Raw genomic sequence first — 24,567 nt, forward strand, 5'->3', positions numbered from 1 at the left:
TGGTGTGACAGGGGGATCCCAACAGTGAACTGTATTGGAGGCTGAAGTAAGCCTAACTGGGAATGAATGGCAGAAACACCCCATTGTGACTGGTCCAGAGGCTCCGTGTATCCTTGGCACAGACTACCTCAGGAGGGGGTATTTTAAGGACCCGAAGGGGTACCGTTGGGCCTTTGGTATAGCTGCCTTGGAGACGGAGGAAATTGAACAGCTGTCCACCTTGCCCAGTCTCTCTGAGGACCCTTCGGTTGTGGGGTTGCTGAGGGTTGAAGAACAACAAGTGCCAATTGCTACCACGACGGTGCACCGGCAGCAATATCGCAGCAACCGAGACTCCCTGATTCCCATCCACAAGCTGATTCGTCGACTGGAGACCCAAGGAGTGATCAGCAAGACTCGCTCACCCTTTAGTAGTCCCATATGGCCAGCGCAAATGTGAAGTGGAGAGTGGAGACCGAAGGCCGACCCCTGGGGTTTTGGAGTCGGGGATATCGAGGATCCGAGTCTCGCTATACTCCAACTGAAAAAGAGATATTGGCAGCATATGAAGGAGTTCAAGCTGCCTCAGAAGTGGTTGGTACTGAAACACAGCTCCTCTTAGCATCCCAACTGCCGGTTCTGGGTCGGATGTTCAAAGGGAAGTTCCCTTCTACACATCATGCAACTGATGCCACGTGGAGTAGGTGGGTCGCACTGATCACACAACAGACTCACATAGGAAACCCCAGTCACCCAGGAATTTTGGAAGTGATAATGGACTGGCCAGAAGGCAAAGATTTTGGAATGTCGCCAGAGGAGGAGGAGGTGATGCGTGCTGAAGAGGCCCCACTGTATAATAAACTGCCAGAAAATGAGAGGCAATATGCCCTGTTCACTGACGGGTCCTGTCGCATCGTGGGAAAGCATCGCAGGTGGAAGGCTGCTGTATGGAGTCCTACACGACAAGTGACAGAAACTGCTGACGGAGAAAGTGAATCAAGTCAGTTTGCAGAGGTGAAAGCCATCCGGCTAGCGTTAGACATTGCTGAAAGAGAGAAGTGGCCAGTGCTCTATCTCTATACTGACTCATGGATGGTGGCAAATGCCCTGTGGGGGTGGTTACAGCAATGGAAGCAGAGCAACTGGCAGCGCAGAGGTAAACCCATCTGGGCTGCCGCACTGTGGCAAGATATTGCGTCCCGGCTAGAGAATCGGGTTGTCAAAGTACATCACGTAGATGCTCACGTACCCAAGAGTTGGGCCACTGAAGAACATCGAAACAACGAACAGGTGGATCAGGCTGCCAAGATTGAAGTGGCTCAGGTGGACCTGGACTGGCAACATAAGGGTGAGCTATTTATGGCTCAGTGGGCCCATGATACTTCAGGCCATCAGGGGAGAGATGCAACATATAGATGGGCTCATGATCGAGGGGTGGACTTGACCATGGACACTATCGCACAGGTTATCCATGAATGTGAAACCTGTGCTGCAATTAAGCAAGCCAAGCGGTTAAAGCCCCTGTGGTATGGAGGGCGATGGCTGAAATATAAATATGGGGAAGCCTGGCAGATTGACTATATCACACTCCCACAAACCCGCCAAGGCAAGTGCCATGTGCTTACAATGGTGGAAGCAACCACTGGGTGGCTGGAAACATATCCTGTGCCCCACGCCACTGCCCAGAACATTATCCTGGGCCTTGAAAAGCAAGTCTTATGGCGACACAGTACCCCAGAAAGAATTGAGTCAGGCAACAGGACTCATTTTCGAAACAACCTCATAGACACCTGGGCCAAAGAGCATGGCATTGAGTGGGTGTATCATATCCCCTATCATGCACCAGCCTCTGGAAAAATTGAACGGTACAATGGACTGTTAAAGACTACATTGGGAGCAATGGGTGGTGGAACCTTCAAACATTGGGATACACATTTTGCAAAGACCACCTGGTTAGTCAACACCAGAGGATCTGCCAATCGGGGTGGCCCTGCCCAGTCAAAACTTTTACATACTGTAGAAGGGGATAAAGTCCCTGTAATGTGCATGTAGAGTATGTTAGGGAAGACAGTCTGGGTTACTCCTGCCTCAGGCAAAGGCAAACCCATTCATGGGATTGCTTTTGCTCAAGGACCTGGGCGCGCTTGGTGGGTGATGTGAAAGGATGGGGAAGTCCGATGTGTGCCTCAAGGGGGTTTGAATTTATGTGAGAATAGCCAATGAATTAAATTGTATGATGTTAGTTGCTATATAACCCTGCCACTGTATGTTATCATTACTGGAACTGTAACATGTTATATCCATGTTATTTCAGTAAGAATCACTTGGGCCAAGCAAGAACGAGCTTTGATAAAACTGAGCAAAGCACAGTAGTGATGGAACCAGAACTGACTTCAGCATTGTCGCGTCCCAAATTTGGAGCGACTCAGGTTCGTTGATTTCCTTTGTCAGAGTTAAGGTGAAACGACACCAGGGGAGTTCAAACAACAATCAACATTTATTCAACCTATCTAACCTTGCCCAAGTACAAGTGAACTTATCAATATGAACCTTGCAACATGTCGTTAAGCCACTGTTTGAAAAGAGAAGGGAGGTGTAGAAAAATAAATGGAAAAAGGAACACAAAATTTATCAGAAGGAGAGCCCTCCCACTGAGTCACGAGGTTCAGAGCAGACCCCCTTCCTTTCTGGACTCCTTCTCAAAGAGGAGCCCAGGGGCGGCTAGATCCACTCCTAGTCTCAGACTTGGTCAACGGTTTATGTTTCAAAGGATGAGGTGCAGGGACTGTGGAAAAGAGAGAAGGAAAAGAGGGAGAGAGAGAAAGAGCGAAAGAAAGAAAGAAGAGAAGGGTTTCACCAGTCCTGGGTGCAGTGTTGGTCCAGCCAGCGTAGATATCCAGTTCTGGAGGGCGTGCACTGAGAACTCGTTCTCCCTTCTTTTATAGTGTGTTAGTCGATTGTCTCGACATGTGCAGTCCCATTCCTGGAATCGGTCGGTGAGCTTTGGGGGGGGGTGTGTGTCATTGTGGAGTTGCCTCTCTTGTTCTGCTGGCATGACCGCTTAAGATAGTAGCACAGTCCCATCTTCCGTGGGGCCTCCTCCTCCAGGCACATATGCTGTGCTCCTTCTCCTGGTCACTTAAGATAAGGAATTGCGGCTTTGGAGAAGTGCAGTCCCACCCTCTGTGGGGCCCTCTCCTCCGGCCACATTGTCCTGTTCACAAAACTCCAGCAGGCCGTTTTCTCCACCAAAGTTCTATAATGAATGTTTGAGACATTGACTCTAATTTGTCAGACCATCACAAGCATGCAACAATCCAACACTACACACCATCCTCCTGCTGCGTCCAATGTCACCCGCTTGCCACACGGTACCGAAGCCCAATCCTGCTCTGCTGACTGAGAGGACTTCACACCATTCTTCCTGTCCAGAAAGACTGTTATGACAGGTGGAGCCCAACATTATGGACGAAATGAACTCAACAGACGTTTTATAGGGATGGCCCATAGACTAAGGGAATGATATCCCTCCGTGTCTGTGTGTTTGTGTATATCTATATCTATATCTATCTCAAAGGACAGGAAAGGTGATGGTTATTAATTGGTATGTATTGGAAAGTATGGGACCTGAGCATGATGTAAATGGTATGGAATAAGGGGAGGATACTGTCCTGGTTTCAGCTGGGATAGAGTTAATTTTCTTCCTAGTAGCTGGTATAGTGTTATGTTTTGGATTTAGTATGAGAAGAATGTTGATAACACACTGATGTTTTCAGTTGTTGCTAAGTAATGTTTCTACCAAGTCAAGGATTTTTCAGCTTCTCATGCCCAGCCAGCAAGAAGGCTGGAGGGGCACAAGAAGTTGGGAGGGGACACAGCCAGGACAGCTGACCCAAAGTGGCCAAAGGGGTATTCCATACCATGTGACGTCATGCCTAGTATATAAACTGGGGGGAGTTGGGCAGGGAGGGATCGCTGCTCGGGAACTAACTGGGCATCGGTTGTGAAGTGGTGAGCAATTGCATTGTGCATCACTTGTTTTGTTTATTGCAATTATTTTATTATTATTATTGTAATTTTATTATTATTATTATAATTATTAGTTTCTTCCTTTCTGTTCTTTTAAGCCGTTCTTATCTCAACCAACGAGTTTTACCTTTTTCCTTCTGATTCTCTCCCCCATCCCGCTGAGTAGGGGGGAAGCGAGTGAGTGGCTGCATGGTGCTTAGTTGCTGGCTGGGGTTAAACCACAATGCGAGGTTTGTGAAGGAGGGGGAAGAGGTGCTCCAAGCACTGGAGCAGAGATTCCCCTGCAGCCTGTGGCGAAGAGCATGGTGAGGCAGGCTGTCCCCCTGCAATCCATGGAGGTCCATAGTGGAGCAGATATCCACCTGCAGCCTGTGGAGGACCCCATGCTGGAGACAGGTGGATGCCTGAAGGAGGCTGTGACCCCGTGGGAAGCCCACGCTGGAGCAGGTTTTCTGGTGGTCCTTTTGACCCTGTGGAGGAACCATGCTTGACCAGTTTGCTCCTGAAGGACTGCACCCTGTGGAAGGGACCCATGCTAGATCAGTTCATGGAGAACTGCAGCCCGTAGAAAGGACTCACGTTGGAGAAGTCTGTGCAGGATTGTCTCTAGTGGGAGGGACCCCACGCTGGAGCAGAGGAAGAGTGTGAGGAGTCCTTCTCCTGAGGAGGAAGGAGCAGCAAGAGACAACGTGTGATGAACTGACCATAACCCCCATTCCCCTGTCCCATCCCCCTGTGCCCCTATGGGGGAGGAGGTAGAGAAAATCAGGAGTAAAGTTAAGCCTGGGAAGAAGGGAGGGGTGGGAGGAAGGTGTTTTTAAGATCTGGGTTTTTTTATTTCTCATTACCCTTCTCTGATTTGATTGGTAATAAATTAAATTAATTTTTTTTTTCCCAAGTTGAGTGTGTTTTGCCTGTGATGGTAACTGGCGAGTGATCTCTCCTTGTCCTTATCTTGACCCATGAGCCTTTTGTTATATTTTCTCTCCCCTGTCAAGCTGAGAAGGAGGAGTGATAGAGCGGCTTTGGTGGGCACCTGGCATCCAGCCACAGTCAACCCATCACAATAACATGCATCAAGTTTTAGAAATATATGTTTTCAAAGGATTTAAATGACATAATAGTAGCTGTTCCAAATATTTGCTTGAAAACTTTTGCCTTTTGTTTTATTATATTCAAGCTGAAAAATCTGTGCTGTAGTTTGTGCCGATTGCCACATTTGTGTTGATTTGTAATTTCCACTACACTCCATATTTTATGTAATATGCATTTTTCAAGTTATCATTATTTCATTGGTGCCATATTGTTAATGGATGTAAAATCATGTTAATATTTCTCAGGAAACTCAAATAAGCCTGTGTGATGTTGGTAATGCCAAATGCATGATGTCTTAAAAATGTAAGAAGTTTTTTTTTACTACATATTAACTGCACTTTATATCCTGCAGTTCTTGATATCTTGCTGTTTTGTTTTGTATCACTTTCCTGAAGTTTCCCTGCTCTTCAAAGAGCAGAGACTAAGTGTTGAAACTAATAGAGGATGAGTCTGTTTTCTCTTTCATGTTTTCAGTACAGGAATTGTAATTGACTAGTGATGCTACTTCAAAAGTCTATGAGGGCCAGAGAACTGCTTAGAGAACATAGTAAGCCTCTTCTATTTGCTTTCAGGTGGAGATGGAAATATCTTACTGTCTTTCATTCTTCACAGGGTTACACATCATTCTGGAATGATTGCATCTCTTCAGGATTGCGTGGCTGTATGTTAATCGAATTGGCATTGCGAGGGCGTCTTCAGTTAGAGGCTTGTGGAATGAGGCGCAAAAGTCTATTGACAAGAAAGGTAAGAGGAGGAAAATGGTAACAATTCCTTTTGCGTCATGCTACAGGCAATACAGAAGCTATAAATTACAACTGGTTGTAAGAAAAAGACATTTTGTTTTCTTTATATGGGGATATAGATTCTGATTAGTGACCTAAGTTAGATGCAGAGAGTTATTACCTAAAGAGTTTAAATGGTTGTCGTGGTTTAACCCCAGGCAGCAACTAAGCACCACGCAGCTGCTCACTCACTTCCTCCATAACCCAGTGGGATGGGGGAGAGAATCGGGGGGGGAAAAAAACCCTAAAACTCATGGGTTGAGATAAGAATGGTTTAATAGGACAGGAAGAAACTAATTATTATAATAATAACAATAATAAAATGACAATAATAATAATAAAAGGATTGGAATATACAAAACCACTGATGCACAATACAATTGCTCACCACTCGCTGACTGATGCCCTGTTAGTTCCTGAGCAGCAATCTGCCCCCCACCCCCCCCCCCACCCCAGCCAGCTCACCACAGTTTATATACTGGGCATGACTTCACATGGTATGGAATACCCCTTTGACCACTTTGGGTCAGCTGTCCTGGCTGTGTCCCCTCCCAACTTCTTGTGCCCCTCCAGCCTTCTTGCTGGCTGGGCATGAGAAGCTGAAAAATCCTTGACTTGGTAGAAACATTACTTAGCAACAACTGAAAACATCAGTGTTATCAACATTCTTCTCATACCTAACTCAAAAACATAGCACTGTACCAGCTACTAGGAAGACAATTAACTCTATCCCAGCCGAAACCAGGACAGTATCCTCCCCTTTTTCCATACCATTTACATCATGCTCAGGTCCCATACTTTCCAATACATACCAATTAATCACCATCACCTTTCCTGTCCCTTGATAAATATACCATTCCCTTAGTCTATGGGCCATCCCTATGAAATGTCCGTTGAGTTCATTTCGTCCATAATGTTGGGCTCCACCTGTCATAACAGTCTTTCTGGGCAGGAAGAATGGTGTGAAGTCCTCTCAGTCAGCAGAGCGGGATCAGACTTCGGTACCGTGTGGCAAGCAGGTGACACTGGATGCAGCAGGAGGATGGTGTGCACCGTTGGATTGTTGCATGCTGAAGTCAGTTCTGGTTCCATCACTACTGTGCTTTGCTCAGTTTTATCAAAGCTCGTTCTTGCTTGGCCCAAGTGATTCTTACTGAAATAACATGGATATAACATGTTACAGTTCCAGTAATGATAACATACAGTGGCAGGGTTATATAGCAACTAACATCATACAATTTAATTCATTGGCTATTCTCACATAAATTCAAACCCCCTTGAGGCACACATCGGACTTCCCCATCCTTTCACATCACCCACCAAGCGCGCCCAGGTCCTTGAGCAAAAGCAATCCCATGAATGGGTTTGCCTTTGCCTGAGGCAGGAGTAACCCAGACTGTCTTCCCTAACATACTCTACATGCACATTACAGGGACTTTATCCCCTTCTACAGTATGTAAAAGTTTTGACTGGGCAGGGCCACCCCGATTGGCAGATCCTCTGGTGTTGACTAACCAGGTGGTCTTTGCAAAATGTGTATCCCAATGTTTGAAGGTTCCACCACCCATTGCTCCCAATGTAGTCTTTAACAGTCCATTGTACCGTTCAATTTTTCCAGAGGCTGGTGCATGATAGGGGATATGATACACCCACTCAATGCCATGCTCTTTGGCCCAGGTGTCTATGAGGTTGTTTCGAAAATGAGTCCTGTTGCCTGACTCAATTCTTTCTGGGGTACTGTGTCGCCATAAGACTTGCTTTTCAAGGCCCAGGATAATGTTCTGGGCAGTGGCGTGGGGCACAGGATATGTTTCCAGCCACCCAGTGGTTGCTTCCACCATTGTAAGCACATGGCACTTGCCTTGGCGGGTTTGTGGGAGTGTGATATAGTCAATCTGCCAGGCTTCCCCATATTTATATTTCAGCCATCGCCCTCCATACCACAGGGGCTTTAACCGCTTGGCTTGCTTAATTGCAGCACAGGTTTCACATTCATGGATAACCTGTGCGATAGTGTCCATGGTCAAGTCCACCCCTCGATCATGAGCCCATCTATATGTTGCATCTCTCCCCTGATGGCCTGAAGTATCATGGGCCCACTGAGCCATAAATAGCTCACCCTTATGTTGCCAGTCCAGGTCCACCTGAGCCACTTCAATCTTGGCAGCCTGATCCGCCTGCTGGTTGTTTTGATGTTCTTCAGTGGCCCAACTCTTGGGTACGTGAGCATCTACGTGATGTACTTTGACAACCCGATTCTCTAGCCGGGACGCAATATCTTGCCACAGTGCGGCAGCCCAGATGGGTTTACCTCTGCGCTGCCAGTTGCTCTGCTTCCATTGCTGTAACCACCCCCACAGGGCATTTGCCACCATCCATGAGTCAGTATAGAGATAGAGCACTGGCCACTTCTCTCTTTCAGCAATGTCTAACGCTAGCCGGATGGCTTTCACCTCTGCAAACTGACTTGATTCACTTTCTCCGTCAGCAGTTTCTGTCACTTGTCGTGTAGGACTCCATACAGCAGCCTTCCACCTGCGATGCTTTCCCACGATGCGACAGGACCCGTCAGTGAACAGGGCATATTGCCTCTCATTTTCTGGCAGTTTATTATACAGTGGGGCCTCTTCAGCACGCATCACCTCCTCCTCCTCTGGCGACATTCCAAAATCTTTGCCTTCTGGCCAGTCCATTATCACTTCCAAAATTCCTGGGTGACTGGGGTTTCCTATGTGAGTCTGTTGTGTGATCAGTGCGACCCACCTACTCCACGTGGCATCAGTTGCATGATGTGTAGAAGGGAACTTCCCTTTGAACATCCGACCCAGAACCGGCAGTTGGGATGCTAAGAGGAGCTGTGTTTCAGTACCAACCACTTCTGAGGCAGCTTGAACTCCTTCATATGCTGCCAATATCTCTTTTTCAGTTGGAGTATAGCGAGACTCGGATCCTCGATATCCCCGACTCCAAAACCCCAGGGGTCGGCCTTCGGTCTCCACTCTCCACTTCACATTTGCGCTGGCCATATGGGACTACTAAAGGGTGAGCGAGTCTTGCTGATCACTCCTTGGGTCTCCAGTCGACGAATCAGCTTGTGGATGGGAATCAGGGAGTCTCGGTTGCTGCGATATTGCTGCCGGTGCACCGTCGTGGTAGCAATTGGCACTTGTTGTTCTTCAACCCTCAGCAACCCCACAACCGAAGGGTCCTCAGAGAGACTGGGCAAGGTGGACAGCTGTTCAATTTCCTCCGTCTCCAAGGCAGCTATACCAAAGGCCCAACGGTACCCCTTCGGGTCCTTAAAATACCCCCTCCTGAGGTAGTCTGTGCCAAGGATACACGGAGCCTCTGGACCAGTCACAATGGGGTGTTTCTGCCATTCATTCCCAGTTAGGCTTACTTCAGCCTCCAATACAGTTCACTGTTGGGATCCCCCTGTCACACCAGAGATACGGATGAGTTCTGCCCCTTTATCACTTGATGGCATTAGGGTACACTGTGTGCCGGTGTCTACTAGAGCCTTGTACTCCTGTGGGTCTAACATGCCAGGCCATCGAATCCACACAGTCCAAAAGACCCGGTTATCCCTTTTCCTCCACCTGGCTGGAGGCAGGGCCCCTCTAATTCTGGTCAGAGTATCCATTACTCACTTCTCGTAAAATTGACTTAGAAGTCCCTTCAAGAGGATCAGGAGTAAGATCAGCCCTTCTACTCTGTTTGGAAACTGGAGTGGCATTTTTCCTGGTAGAATCCCCTTTTGTGGTGGTTTTTCCTTGCAACTCATGTACCCATGTATCTAGGGCTAAGGTAGGTTTTCCATCCAACTTCCTCGTGTCATCTCCGTGGTCATGCAGGTAAAACCACAGGGCACCTCGTGGTGTGTACCTTCTATATCCTCTCTCTTGGGCAGAGGAACGCTCACTCCTAATAGCTGAGACATTGGTCCTTACAAGTGGGGAGTGGGGCACATCCTCTTTGAATTGTTGGAAATCCTGGGACAGCTTCTCCACAGCTGCAATGCAGGCTTGTAGGGAGGAGGAGAGATTTTCTTCATACAGCCGGAGTTGGCAAGCCATTTCATCCACCGTCGGTGCCTCTTCGTCTTTCCAGGTCAGTACTGCCAGTGGGTTGGCATAGGACGATGGTGCGCTCCGTACAAACTTCCACCACATGGGTCGTGCGCACTGGACTTCGTCTGGATCTTTGGGTAATTGTGCATTGTCCGGCTCATAATAAATTGTCGCTAGCATGGCTAATTCCCTCAAATATTGGATACCTCTCTCCATGGTGGTCCACTTGCCTGGTTAACATATAACATCTTCCTTGAAGGGGTACCTTTCCTTCACGCTTGACAGGAGTCGCCTCCAGAGGCTGAGGGCTTATGTCCCTTTTCCAATTGCCTTGTCAATGCCACCTTCCCTGGAAAGCGATCCCAGCTGCTTGGCTTCCCTACCTTCTAATTCCAGGCTACTAGCCCCATTGTCCCAGCATCAGAGCAGCCAGGTGATAAGCAGCAGCCAGCTGGAATCTTTTCGTATATCCCTCAGGTCACTCAGGGATAGGGACCGGGTGATTACCTCTGGTTCTGCCTCTTCCTCCTGTTCCCGTGATGGCCCTGGTTCATTTTCATCCTTCGCTAAGCAAACTGATTTTTTTTTTTATATTTCTTCTTCTGTATGGGGCAACTGATACTGGCACAGGTTGGTTCGCTGGTTCAGCTGCAGTGCCTGTCGCGGGGGTTGGAGTGGCCGCAGTGCCTGTCGCCGGGGTCGGAGTGGCCGCAGTGCCTGTCTCCTTGTTCTTAAACGCAGGGACCTTCTCTTCCCCTTGAGGGTACTGAGTGGCGTTGAACAGGGCTCAATAGGCGTGGGCCAGGCCCCAGCACATGGCAGTGATTTGTGTCTCCCTGGAATTGTCGGGGTGACAGCATACTTTTTCCAAATGTTGTACTAGTTTTTCAGGATTCTGCACTTGTTCAAGGGTGAAGTTCCAAAACATTGGAGGTGCCCACTGCCCTAGGCATTTGCCCATGCTACCCCACACCCCCTGCCACTCATCATTATCCAGCCTCGGGGCAGATCTCTGGGTGATCTTCTTAAACAGTTGTTTAACCCTAAACAAGACCTGAACCACATTCAGGAACATGCTAGTTCCTAGCAATAGGACCATGCTGGTTTCAACATTGCAAGGGTATTCAAAGTTTTCATTTTTCTCAAATGCCATTGTAATCAGACTGGAGGAGAAGGGGAAGGGGAAGAAAGGTGCCTCACCCATAAATTGGCTCATAAAGTGCCCATAAATTGCCATTGTGTCCAGCGACTATTAAACCAATATAATGAATGCTTGTAACAAAATTTTTTTAACATGCTCTGGTCAGGCCTGTCATTATTTCAACCCTTCGTGCCCTACGTTGGGTGCCAAAATGGACTGTCGTGGTTTAAGCCCAGCCAGCAACTAAGCACCACACAGCTGCTCGCTTACTTCCCCCACAACCAGTGGGATGGGGGAGAGAATCAGGGGAAAAAAAAAAGTAAAACTCGTGGGCTGAGATAAGAATAGTTTAACAGGACAGGAAGAAAGTAATTATTATAATAATAACAATAATAAAATGAGAATAATAACAATAATAAAATGAGGATAATAATAATAAAAGTATTGGAATATACAAAACAAGTGCTGCACAATGCAATTGCTCACCACTCACTGACCAATGCCCAGTTCCCAAGCAGTGATCCACACAGGCCCCCCTCCCCCCCCCCCCCGACCAACTCCCCCAGTTTATATACTAGGCATGACGATATATGGTATGGAATACCCTTTGGCCAGTTTGGGTCAGCTGCCCTGGCTGTGTTCCCTCCCAACTTCTTGTGCCCCTCCAGCTTTCTCGCTGGCTGGGCATGAGAAGCTGAAAAATCCTTGACTTTTAGTCTAAACACTACTTAGCAACAACTGAAAACATCAGTGTGTTATCAACATTCTTCTCATACTGAACCCAAAACATAACAGTATACCAGCTACTAGAAAGAATATTAACTCTATGCCAGCTGAAACCAGGACAGCTAGCTACAGTGATTTCCACTTCAAGCGTTAAATTCCGTGGATCTTTGCTGATTATTTTTTTGCAGTTTCTAAGATACAACTTCAGAAGTGATTAAGATGCATTAAATCCATGTTTGAATGCCATAGAGAGACAAATGAGACTGAGAAACTGTTAGACAAGGACTTGAACGTTAGTGAAACTTCTGAAAGTTAATATGATGGTTTTTATATTGCAGCATCCTTGTAAATTTGGCTTCAGATTATGTAATCATTGCATAATTTTGGAGTTCTGTCTCCTGGTATCACTTCTAGAAACAAATAAATGAATGTTGAGCTTTATCTATAAATGAAGTAATTTCTAAGAGTAGTGGTTATTGAAGATAGAAAATGGTACTCTACTCTGCCTTAAGGTTTCAGAAAGCAAACCCAATAATTACAGTTCTTAAATCCCAACAAATCCTTAGCACATTAACTTCAGTATTTTATAGCTGACAGTTCTGAGGGATTAATGCATGAGTGAATTTTTTTATTAAAACTAAATAATGATGTTTTACTTAACAATCAACACAAGTGGTGCTTCATCTTTAGCATTGCTTAATTGTAAAGCTGCATTTTGGAAAATGAAAATTAAATATGATGTATAATTGAAATGTCCTCAGCAGTTGGATACAAGGCAAGTCTAGTACATGATAAATCACTGAAAAATTGGAATCAAGAAATATTCTGTGCAGTAAGGCTAAGGACCATCATTTCTGAAGAACAAGGATCTTAGCTTTGTTCTCTGCCTTAGCTCATCTATTAAAGAGAGAGAAAAAATTCCCCCTTGCAGATGCTTAATCTTCTGTGATGATTCAATTCACAAGATTTCCAACCGACTCGATTTCCCACTCTTCTTGGAATCATAGAATCATTTAGGTTGGAAAAGACCCTTAAGATCATAGAGTCCAACTGTCAACCTAACACTGCCAAGTCCACCACTCAACCATGTCCCTAAGCGCCATGTCTACAAGTCTTTTAAGTACCTCCAGGGATGGTGACTCAACCACTTCCCTGGGCAGCCTGTTCCAATGCTTGACAACCCTTTCGGTGAAGAAATTTTTCCTAATATCCAATCTAAACCTCCCCTGGTGCAACTTGAGGCTGTTTCCTCTTGTCCTATTGCTTGTTACTTGGGAAAAGAGACCGACACCCACCTCGCTACAACCTCCTTTCAGGTAGTTGTAGAGAGCCATAAGGTCTCCCCTCAGCCTCCTTTTCTCCAGACTAAACACCCCCAGGTCCCTCAGCCGCTCCTCATAAGACTTGTTCTCTATACCCTTCACCAGCTTCGTTGCTCTTCTTTGGACACACTCCAGCACCTCAGTGTCTGTCTTGTTCAGTTTTGGGCCCCGCACTACAGAGTATTCGAGGTGCGGCCTTACCAGGGCCAAATACAGGGGGACGATCACTTCCCTAGTCCTGCTGGCCACACTATTTCTGATACAGGCCAGGATGCCATTGGCCTTCTTGGCCACCTGGGCACACTGCTGGCTCAGATTCAGCTGGCTGTCGACCAAGACCCCCAGGTCCTTTTCCACCATGCAGTTTTCCAGCCACTCTTCCCCAAGCCTGTAGTGTTGCATGGGGTTGTTGTGAACCAAGTGCAGGACCCGGCACTTGGCCTTGTTGAACTTCATACAATTGGCCTCGGCCCATCAATCCAGCCTGTCCAGATCCCTCTGGAGAGCCTTCCTACCCTCAAGCAGATCAACACTCCCACCCAACTTGGTGTCATCTGCAAATTTACTGAGGGTGCACTCGATCCCCACGTCCAGATCATCGATAAAGATATTAAACAGAACTGGCCCCCATACTGAGCCCTGGGGAACACCACTTGTGACTGGCCACCAACTGGATTTAACTCCATTCACCACAACTCTTTGGGCCCAGACATCCAGCCAGTTTTTTACTCAGCAAAGAGTATGTCCATCCAAGCCATGAGCAGCCAGTTTCTCCAGGAGAATGCTGTGGGAAACGGTGTCAAAGGCTTTACTAAAGTCTAGGTAGACAACATCCACAGCCTTTCCCTCATCCCTAAATTGGGTCACCTTGTCGTAGAAAGAGATCAGGTTAGCCAAGCAGGACCTGCCTTTCATAAACCCATGCTGACTGGTCCTGATCACCTGGTTGTCCTGTACGTACCACGTGCTGGTGCTCAAGATGATCTGCTCCATAACCTTCCCCGGCACTGAGGTCAGACTGACAGGCCTGTAGTTCCCCGGATCCTTCTTCTGGCCCTTCTTGTAGATGGGAGTCACATTTGCTAACCTCCAGTCAACTGGGACCTCCCCAGTTAGCCAGGACTGCTGATAAATTCAGTCAGCGGCGAGGCCAGCAGAAGCAACGGTAAGTCAGCAGCTAAGCACTAGATTGAGGCGGACTGGGAGGTTCCCAAGGCCCAGGAGCCACTGGGAAGAGTGGAGGGAACTTCTCTCATGAGAGAGGCTGACGCGGTGTGGGCGTTGCCAGGGGCAACCGCGGGAGATTTAAACAGCCCTGAGGAGCGCCAGTGACCAGGAGCGTGGTGAACAGGGCGGGCTAACAGGGCGTGGCGCTTCAGAAAGGGCGTGGTGCAGCACTTCCTGCAGGCAGGGAGTGCAGGTAGGGCGCAGCCCCCCTCTTCCTCTTCCAAGCTCCAGAAGGCTACTCAAGCGGTGGGCGTCGGCCCAGAGAGAGTCCCAGGTATGGTTGCCACTCGGGTGAAAGCCATTGTTAGGAAAAACGTGACAATGCAGACAGAGCTCCCATGTAAACATCAGCTTTCTAGGTCTCTGGCTGCAGGGCGTGCCTGAGTCTATCACTGATGATGGAGGGCAGCGGGGGCACCTCTTGTGTGAGGTGTGACCAGGTGAATGATCTGCTCAGCCTGGTGGCAGAACTGAAGGAGGAAGTGGAAAGGTTGAGGAGTATCAAGGAGTGTGAGAGGGAGATAGGTTGGTGGACCCACACCCTACCATCCCTGAGGCAGAGGCAGCAGATGGAGGCTCCACGAGAAGCGGAGGTTCCCCTGCCCTCTTGCCACCAGGCAGGAGGGCACCTAAGAGATGGAGGGGAATGGATACAGGTCCTTGCTCGGGGAGGCAGGCGAATCCGCTCCAGGTCTCCCTCGCCTTCCCAGTTGCCCCTATGCAACAGGTATGGGGCTCTGGAACTTGAGGACCAGGTCAATGAAGATCAGGGTGTAGATGAAGTCCTATCTAGGGAGGTGCCTAGGCTCAGTCGGGCAGCCCCATGCATTCTCACATCCTCTGAAAAAAGAAGAAGGAGGGTAATTGTTGTAGGCGACTCCCTTCTGAGGGGGACAGAGGACCCAATATGCAGACCTGACCCATCCCACAGGGAAGTCTGCTGCCTCCCTGGGGCCTGGGTAAAAGACATTACCAGGAAACTCCCTGGTCTGATTTGGACCTCTGATTATTACCCATTGCTGGTTGTGCAGGTTGGCAGTGATGAGATTGCAGAGAGAAATCCAAAGGCAATCAAAAGGGACTTCAGGGCACTGGGGTGATTAGTGGAAGGATCGGGAGCACAGGCAGTGTTTTCCTCAATCCCTTCAGTGTCAGGGAAATACACTGAAAGGAACAGGAAAACACACCTGGTTAATACGTGGCTCAGAGGCTGGTGCCATCGGTGGGATTTTGGGTTTTTTGATCATGGGGAGGCTTATATGGCACTGGGCTTGCTAGCGACAGATGGTATTCAGCTATCTCAAAGGGGGAAAAGAATCCTCGCTCATGAGATGGCGGGGCTCATAGAGAGGGCTTTAAACTCGGTTTGAAGGGGGTAAGGGATAAAACTAGGTGCACCAGAGATGAGCCTGGGGGCAGCATGCCAATGTTAGGGGTGGATTCGATAGGCCAGCTCAAATGCATCTGTGCCAGTGCATGCAGCATGGGCAATAAACAGGAGGAGCTGGAAGCCATCGTGCAGCAGGATAGCTATGACTTAGTCGCCATCATGGAAACATGGTGGGACGACTCCCATGACTGGAGTGCTGCAATGGATGGCTACAAGCTCTTCAGAAGGGATAGGCAAGGTAGAATAGGTGGTGGGGTGGCTCTCTATGTTAGGGAATGTTTTGACTGTACAGAGCTACACGATTGTGATGACAAGGTGGAGTGCTTATGGGTGAGGATGAGAGGGAAGGCCAACAAGGCAGATATTGTGCTGGGAGTCTGTTATAGACCACCCAACCAGGTTGAAGAGATGGATGAATCATTCTACAAGCGGCTGGCAGTAGTCTCAGAATTGTGTGCCCTTGTTCTCGTGGGGGACTTCAACTTTCCAGACGTCTGCTGGAAATACAACACAGCAGTGAGTAAACAATCTAGGAGGTTCCTGGAGTGTGTGGAAGATAACTTCCTGACACAGCTGGTAGGTGAGCCAACCAGGGGAGGAGCCTTGCTAGATCTATTGTTTACGAACAGAGAAGGACTGGTGGGAGGTGTGATGGTCAGAGGCTGTCTTGGGCTTAGCAACCATGAAATGATAGAATTCTCAATTCTTGGTGAGGCAAGGAAGGTGGTCAGCAAAACCACCACTATGGACTTCCAGAGGGCAAACTTTGGCCTCTTCAAGGCACTGGTTGAGAGAGTCCCTTGGGAGACAGTCCTGAAGGACAAAGGGGTCCAGGAGGAATGGACATTCTTCAAGAAGGAAATCTTAATGGCTCAGGACCAGTCTATTCCCATGTGCCGCAAGTCAAACCGCCAAAGAAAATGACCGGCCTGGCTGAACAGGGAGCTTTTGCTAGGAGTCAAGAAAAAAAGGAGAGTTTACCATCTCTGGAAGAAAGGGCGGGCAACTTGGGAGGAGTACAGGGATCTTGTTAGATCATACAGAGAGGAAATTAGAAAGGCAAAAGCTCAGCTAGAAGTCAATCTGGCAACTATTGTAAGGGACAACAAAAAATGTTTTTACAAATATGTTAACAATAAAAAGAAAGCCAAGGAGAGTATCTATCCTTTAATGGATACAGAAGGGAACGTTGCCACCAGAGATGAGGAAAAGGCTGAGGTACTTAATGCCTTCTTTGCTTCAGTCTTTAATAGGGAGACCAGTTATCCTCAGGGTACTCCGCCCCCTGAGCTGGAAGGTGAGGATGAAGAGCAGAATATACCCCCCTTAATCCAGGAGGAAATAGTTAGTGACCTACTACGCCATCTGGACACTCACAAGTCTATGGGACCAGATGGGATCCATCCAAGAGTACTGAGGGAACTGGCGGAGGTCCTTGCCAAGCCACTCTCCATCATCTATCAGCAATCCTGGTCAACAGGGGAGGTCCCAGAGGACTGGAGGCTTGCCAATGTGACACCCATTTACAAGAAGGGTCGGAGGGAGGATCCAGGGAACTACAGGCCTGTCAGCCTGACCTCAGTACCGGGGAAGATTATGGAACGGTTCATCTTGAGAGCACTCACACAGCAAGTTCAGGACAAGCAGGGGATCGGGCCCAGCCAGCATTTGTTTACAAAAGGCAGGTCCTGCTTGACCAACCTGATCTCCTTCTATGACCAGGTGACCCGCCTAGTGGATGAGGGAAAGGCTGTGGATGTTATCTTCCTTGACTTCAGCAAGGCCTTTGACACTGTCTCTCATGGCATACTCCTTGAGAAGCTGGCAGCTCATGACTTGGACAGGTGTACTCTTCGCTGGGTGAAAAACTGGCTGGATGGATGAGCCCAGAGGGTTGTGGTGAATGGGGTGAAATCCGGTTGGTGGTGGGTCACAAGTGGTGTTCCCCAGGACTTGGTGTTGGGCCCCGTTCTCTTTAATATCTTTATCAATGATTTGGACGAGGGGATTGAGTGCACCCTCAGCAAGTTTGCAGACGACACCAAGTTGGGAGGCAGGGTCGATCTACTTGAGGGTAGGAAGGCTCTCCAGAGAGATCTGAACAGGCTGGATCGATGGGCTGAGGTCAATTGTATGAAGTTCAACAAGGCCAAAAGTGCTCGGTCCTGCACTTGGGTCACAGCAACCCCATGCAGCGCTACAGGCTTGGGGAAGAGTGTCTGGAAAGCTGCCTGGCAGAGAAAGACCTGGGGGTGCTGGTTGACAGCAGGCTGAATCTGAGCCAGCAGTGTGCCCAGGTGGCCAAGAAGGCCAATGACATCCTGGCCTGTATCAGAAATAGTGTGGCCAGCAGGAGCAGGGAGGTGATTGTTCCCCTGTGTTCAGCACTGGTGAGGCCATCAGAGAGGGGTCACAGTAAGGACCTGGTCCCAATGATCGCTTTAGCAACACTGAGGGAATCCTGCCAACTACGCCAAAAAATGTCACGATCCAGACTGGACAGACCAGGGAGTCATGTTTAATTCGAAATTCCCTCAGGCTAAATTAACGTGAAATTACACCAAATGATCAGTTAAAGATTTTATTTATGACAGAAGCAAACTGAACTGGGGAGGCGTGGTAGTAGGTAGCAGGGTTTCTCACAACAGGAATTGGCATAAGACTACTTCTGTAAACCGTGTAACCACCTACATCAATTCAGGGAATAAGGAGATCCCTCCCGTTGAGTCACGAGGTTCAGAGCAGACCCCCTTGCTTTCTAGACTCCTCCTCAGAGAAGGGCCCAGGGGCGGCTGGATCTACTCTTAGTCTCAGACTTGGTCAACGGTTTATATGTTGAAATGGATGAGGTGTAGGGATTGTGGAAAAGGAAAAGGAAAGAGAGAAGAAGACAGAGAGAGAGAAAGGAAGAGAGAAAGGAAGAGAGAAAGATTTCACCAGTCCTGGGTCCAGCGTTGGTTCAGTCAGCCGAGGTGTCCAGTCAGCCGACGGGACCAGTCCCGGAGGGCTTGCGCACCCAGGGCTTCAGTTTGTGTCCTTTTATCATCCTTGCCCCTCCTTCAGGTGGGCACCCGAACTCCTCAGGTTAATGAGCAGTTTGTGAGCCTTTGGGCTTGGGGGTCATTTGTGGAGTAACTTCTCCTTCCCTGCACACACGGGCATTGTTTGATCTTTGTATCAGAACAGCTTATCAGAACAGGGAGCTGTGCACCCTCCAGCATGCCCTCCCCCTCCTGTTGCTGATGTCTGAGCTGATGGGCTTTTCACCTTGGTTCCTTGCTGTGCAGGGTTTGTCTTTAAGCAGAACTTGCCCCACCACAATGTTTGAGACATTAACTCTTTCAGTCTCTCACACCTCAGTACCTTTGGGTCGATCCCATCCAGCCCCATAGTCTAAGTGGTGTAGCAGGTCGCTAACCATTTCCCCTTGGATTATGGGGGCTTCATTCTGCTCCCCTTCCCTGTCTTCCAGCTCAGGGGGCTGGGTACCTGGAGAACAACTGGTCTTACTATTAAAGACTGAGGCAAAGAAGGCATTAAGTACCTCAGCCTTTTCTTCATCCTTTGTGACTATGTTTCCCCCCACATCCAATAAAGGATGAAGATTCTCTTTAGTCCTCCTTTTGTTGTTAATGTATTTATAGAAACATTTTTTATTGTCTTTTATGGCAGTAGCCAGATTAAGTTCTAGTTGGTCTTTGGCCCTTCTAATTTTCTCCCTGAATAACCTCACAACATCCTTGTAGTCCTCCTGAATTGCCTGGATGTCATGGTTTAACCCCAGCCAGCAACTGGAAGAGAAAATATAACAAAAGGCTCGTGGGTCGACATAAGGACATGGAGAGATCACTCAACCAATTACCGTCACAGGCAAAACAGACTCAACATAGGGAAAATTAACTTAATTTATTGCCAATCAAACCAGAGTAGGGTAATGAGAAATAAAACCAAATCTCAAAACATCTTCCCCCCACCCCTCCCTTCTTCCCGGGGACAGCTTCACTCCCAAATTCTCTGCCTATCCTGCCCCCCCACTGGTGCAGGGGGACGGGGAATGGGGGTTACGGTCAGTTTATCACACGTTGTCTCTGCCGCTCCATCCTCTTCAGGGGCAGGACTCCTCACACTCTTCCCCTGCTCCAGCATGCTTTCCCTCCCACGGGAGACAGTTCTTCACGAACTGCTCCAGCATGGGTCCCTTCCACAGGGTGCAGTCCTTCAGGAGCACACTGCTCCAGCATGGGTCCCTTCCACAGGGTGCAGTCCTTCAGGAGCACACTGCTCCAGCATGGGTCCCCTGCAGGGTCACAACTCCTTCCAGAAAACCTGCTCCAGCGTGGGCTCCTCTCTCCATGGGTCCCCAGGTCCAGCCAGGAGCCTGCTCCAGCATGGGCTTCCCACAGGGTCACAGCCTCCTTTGGGCATCCACCTGCTCTGGCGTGGGATCCTCCACGGGCTGCAGGTGGATATCTGCTCCACCGTGGACCTCCATGGGCTGCAGGGGGACAGCCTGCCTCACCATGGTCTTCACCACGAGCTGCAGGGGAATCTCTGCTCCGGCGCCTGGAGCACCTCCTCCCCCTCCTTCTTCACTGACCTTGGTGTCTGCAGGATTGTTTCTCATATATTCTCACTCTTCTCTCTGGCTGCAGTTTCTGTGCCCCAGCAACTTATTTTTTTCCCCTTCTTAAATATGTTGTCACAGAGGCACTACCATTGTCGCTGATTGGCTTGGCCTTGGCCAGCGACGAGTCCGTCTTGGAGCCAGCTGGTATTGGCTCTATTGGACATAGGGGAAGCTTTTGGCATCTTCTAACAGAAGCCACCCCTGTAACACCCCTGCTACCAGAACCTTGCCATGCAAACCCAATACATTCAGTCAGGGCTCCATAAGCTCTTGGGAATCTACAATACACCGCAATTTTGTTTCTAAGTTTATCATTCTCTGCAGCCAGGCATACAGCACTGTTTCTTCTCACTTCTCTGCTGCATTGCATATTCAATGCACAGATTCTTCTGATTAGCCTTCCCCTCAAGCAAAAGTATTTTGGTTCACACTTCCACTGTATTTCTCTTCCCTTCCCTTTCCCAGCACATGCTGACAGGTAACAGGGGAAGCCCAGCCACCTCTCTCCTATGCTCATGGATCTGCTCATTCTTGAAGAAGGATTTATTGAGGAATGCTTCTTGGTTAACTCTCTCCAGAGTCATAACAGCACAAAAACTGTTAGCAGAACTGCTACCTTGGACTTCTGGAGGGCAGACTTTGGCCTGTTTAGGGGCCTGGTTGACAGAGTCCCTTGGAAGGTAGTCCTGAAGGGCAAAGGAGTCCAGGAAGCCTGGACATTCTTTAAGAAGAAAATCTTAAAGGCGCAGGAGCAGGCCGTCCCCATATGCCAAAAGATGAGACAGTGGGGAAGACCGACCTGGCTGAACAGAGAGCTTTTGCTGGAACTCTGTCGTGGTCGAGACGGACAAATGACAAGTACGCATTCTTATAGTACAAGCAAAGAAGGTTTTTTTATTACTACAAGCCAGCAAATTTATACCCATTATACTTGTTACCTTGTACATATGTCTGTCCCTTATTGGTCAAAAAGTTGTCAGAAGTTGTTTTTCTCACCCCTCATTGGGTGACTTTTTCAGGTTCCTTATCACAACTGCAAACGGTCAACACATTCCTTAAACTTAGTTTCCCAGGCATGCTTCTCATCCTTTCTTGTTCTCTCACAGGAACACTGTAATCTTGTCAAGGTCAATATCCTCCCCAGGCCCCTCGGTCCAGCCGAGGTCCTCCACAGTTCCCCCTTTTTGTTTTTGCACCAAATATGCCATGTGAATTGTCCGCTGCAGGGCCCTTTGCAGCAAGGATAGCACACATGGGAGGATGCTCAATGCAATGATAATAATTGCCAATATTAATAATCCTGTTTTCAATACTCCCTTTAACCACCCTCCAATCCCCCATTGAGAGAACAAGCCATCCAACCCAAAAACCCCAACATCTTCTGTCAGCTTCTGCACCTCCTTTTGCAGCTGTTGAATACTCTGGGACACTGACACTGAATGATCTGATAGGTTCATACAACACTGTATTGGTTTTGTGTGGCAAGGTTTTGGTAGCGGGGGGGGTTACAGGGGTGGCTTCTGTAAGAAGCTGCTGGAAGCTTCCCCTGTGTTCGAGAGAGAGCCTATACCAGCTGGCTCTAAGACGGACCCGCCGCCGGCCAAGGCCGAGCCAATCAGTGATAGTGGTAGCGCCTCTGTGATAACATTTTTAAGAAGGAAAAAAAGTTGAGACGGGGAGAAACAGCTGCTGGAGAGAGGAGTGAGAACATGTAAGAGAAACAACCCTGCGGACACCAAGGTCAGTGAAGAAGGAGGGGGAGGAGATGCTCCAGGCGCCGGAGCGGAGATTCCCCTGCAGCCCGTGGTGAAGACCCTGGTGAGGCAGGCTGTCCCCCTGCAGTCCATGGAGGTCCACGGTGGAGCAGATATCCACCTGCAGCCTGTGGAGGACCCCACGCCAGAGCAGGTGGGTTCCCGAAGGAGGCTGTGACCCCGTGGGAACCCTGCGCTGGAGCAGGCTCCTGGCAGGACCTGCGGATCTGTGGAGAGAGAAGCCCACGGAGCAGGTTTTCTGGCAGGACTTGTGACCCTGTGGGGGACCCACGCTGGAGCAGTGTGCTCCTGAAGGACTGCACACCGTGGAAAGGACCCATGCTGGAGCAGTTCGTGAAGAACTGCAGCCCGTGGGAAGGACCCACGTTGGAGAAGTTCGTGGAGGACTGTCTCCCGTGGGAAGGACCCCATGCTGGAGCAGGGGAAGAGTGTGATGAGTCCTCCCCCTGAGGAGGATGAAGCGGCAGAAAATAACGTGTGATGACCGTAAACCCCATCCCCGTCCCCCTGCGCCGCTGGGGGGGCTTGGTGGGGAAATCCGGGAGTGAATTTGTGCCCAGGAAGAAGGGAGGGGTGGAGGGAAGGTGTTCTGAGATTTGGTTTTATTTCCCATTACTTTACTCTGGTTGATTTGTAATAAATTGAGTTAATTTTCCCCAAGCTGAGTCTGTTTTGCCCGTGACGGTAATTAGTGAATGATCTCTCCTGTCCTTATCTCGACCCCCAAGCTTTTTGTTATATTTTTCTCTCCCCTGTCCAGCTGAGGATGGGGGAGTGATAGAATGGCTTTGGTGGGCACCTGGCGTCCAGCCAGGGTCAACCCATCACAAACACATACCATTAAGGTTTTCATAGCTGTGGCCATGGGCCAACAATAGAAAATCAATAGCTGCTCTGTTTTATAGCGTAGCATGGCATATAGAATCTATATCTAGCAATAATCCAGAAAGAGCTTGTGATGTAGCATTGCTTTGCATGCTTAGCCAGCATTCCTCTTGGCCCGTAGCATTTGCAAGCATTACTCATACGTTCATCTCGGGCTGCGATGGTACCCATATTGCAACCACTACTCTGAGGAGACTGCAGCAGGTGATGACACTTCTAAGTAGGGTTTTCCCAGTCGTGCCGGCACCCATCGCGGTCCAGTATCTGTGAAGACACAACATTAACCTCGACCCCAGGTTAATAAGTCACAAGGTGCAGACCATTGACCCGTCTGCAGGTCCCGTATCTGAACCTTAACCCCAGGGGTCACACCAGATATACTTGTCAATGACCCAAAATGACGCAGCATTGGTGGTTGTTGAACATCATCAGTGACCTGCAAAAAATTTAATACATACGTGGCCTTGTTAAGTCAAGCCTCCGAGCCCTCACCCATCATTCCCCCTTTTTGTTTTTGAAGCATATGCTTTAGAGTTCCATGGGCGTGCTCTACAATGCCTTGTCCTGTGGGAGAATGAGGGATACCGGTGACATGGGTAATTCCCCAAAGCTGCAAAAAGGTAGTCACCTTGGTAGAAAGATAGGCTGGACCGTTGTCAGTCTTAATCTGCTGAGGTACACCAGCCACAGAAAACGCTCATTGCCAGTGTCGAATAACATCCCTGGCGGCTTCACCTGTATGAGCGGTGGCAATAACAACAGAAGAAAAAGTATCAATAGACACATGCACATATTTCAACCGCCCAAACTCAGGAATATGTGTCACGTCAGTCTGCCAGATTTGCAAGGCTCGAAGGCCTCTAGGGTTGGTTCCATAATAATGAGGTACATGGTGGCCCTGACAGTCAGGGCACACGGCGACGATGGCACAAGCCTCAGAGTTCGACAATCAAAATTGCTGCTTTAAGGCCCGATGTCCTTGGTGAAAAAAACGATGAGCTTCGATCGCCTGTTGTCTCACATTTGGTACTGGACCTATTGCCACCCCCGATACGAGAGCATCTGCACGAGCATTCCCTTCCACAATAAAACCAGGCAAGCTTGTGTGGCTTTTAATATGCATGACATAATATGGGGAGCAGCATTCCTGAATCTCCATCCATAACAGCTTCAACACCCCAAATAACTTTTCATTTCCCACCTGACCAAGCACAGCCTTATCCAATCTTTGAACCAGACCTGCCACATAAGCTGAATCGGTGACAACATTTACAGGATCTGGAAAATGTTGAAACACCATCACCATTGCTCGAAGTTCTACAACTTGAGGGGAGCCTTCTTGCTGTACTATCTTCTGTTGCCATTGCTGGCCATCATGCCACACAATGGCTGCTTTTCCTGTTTTTCCTGAACCGTCAGTGAACACCGTGGGACCAATCACCGGCTCTGATTGACTTAGTTGCTTTTGTGCAAAGCGTATTTGACTTCCCATTTTAATTAACGGATGAGAGGGAAGATG

At 48.6% G+C, this 24,567-nt stretch overlaps 1 protein-coding gene across 1 annotated transcript in view; it reads left to right on the forward strand.

The window, feature by feature from the left end:
* The window catches only part of GOLPH3 (golgi phosphoprotein 3), a 115,551-nt gene that overhangs the window by 70,733 nt on the left and 20,251 nt on the right, over positions 1-24,567 (forward strand). Inside the window, exon 2 of the mRNA XM_069775360.1 lies at positions 5,716-5,847. Coding sequence (XP_069631461.1) covers positions 5,716-5,847 — 132 coding nt within the window. The remainder of the gene's footprint in view (positions 1-5,715; positions 5,848-24,567) is intronic.

The sequence above is a fragment of the Haliaeetus albicilla genome, chromosome W, assembly GCF_947461875.1.
Source record: "Haliaeetus albicilla chromosome W, bHalAlb1.1, whole genome shotgun sequence".
In the NCBI taxonomy this organism is placed as follows: domain Eukaryota; kingdom Metazoa; phylum Chordata; class Aves; order Accipitriformes; family Accipitridae; genus Haliaeetus; species Haliaeetus albicilla.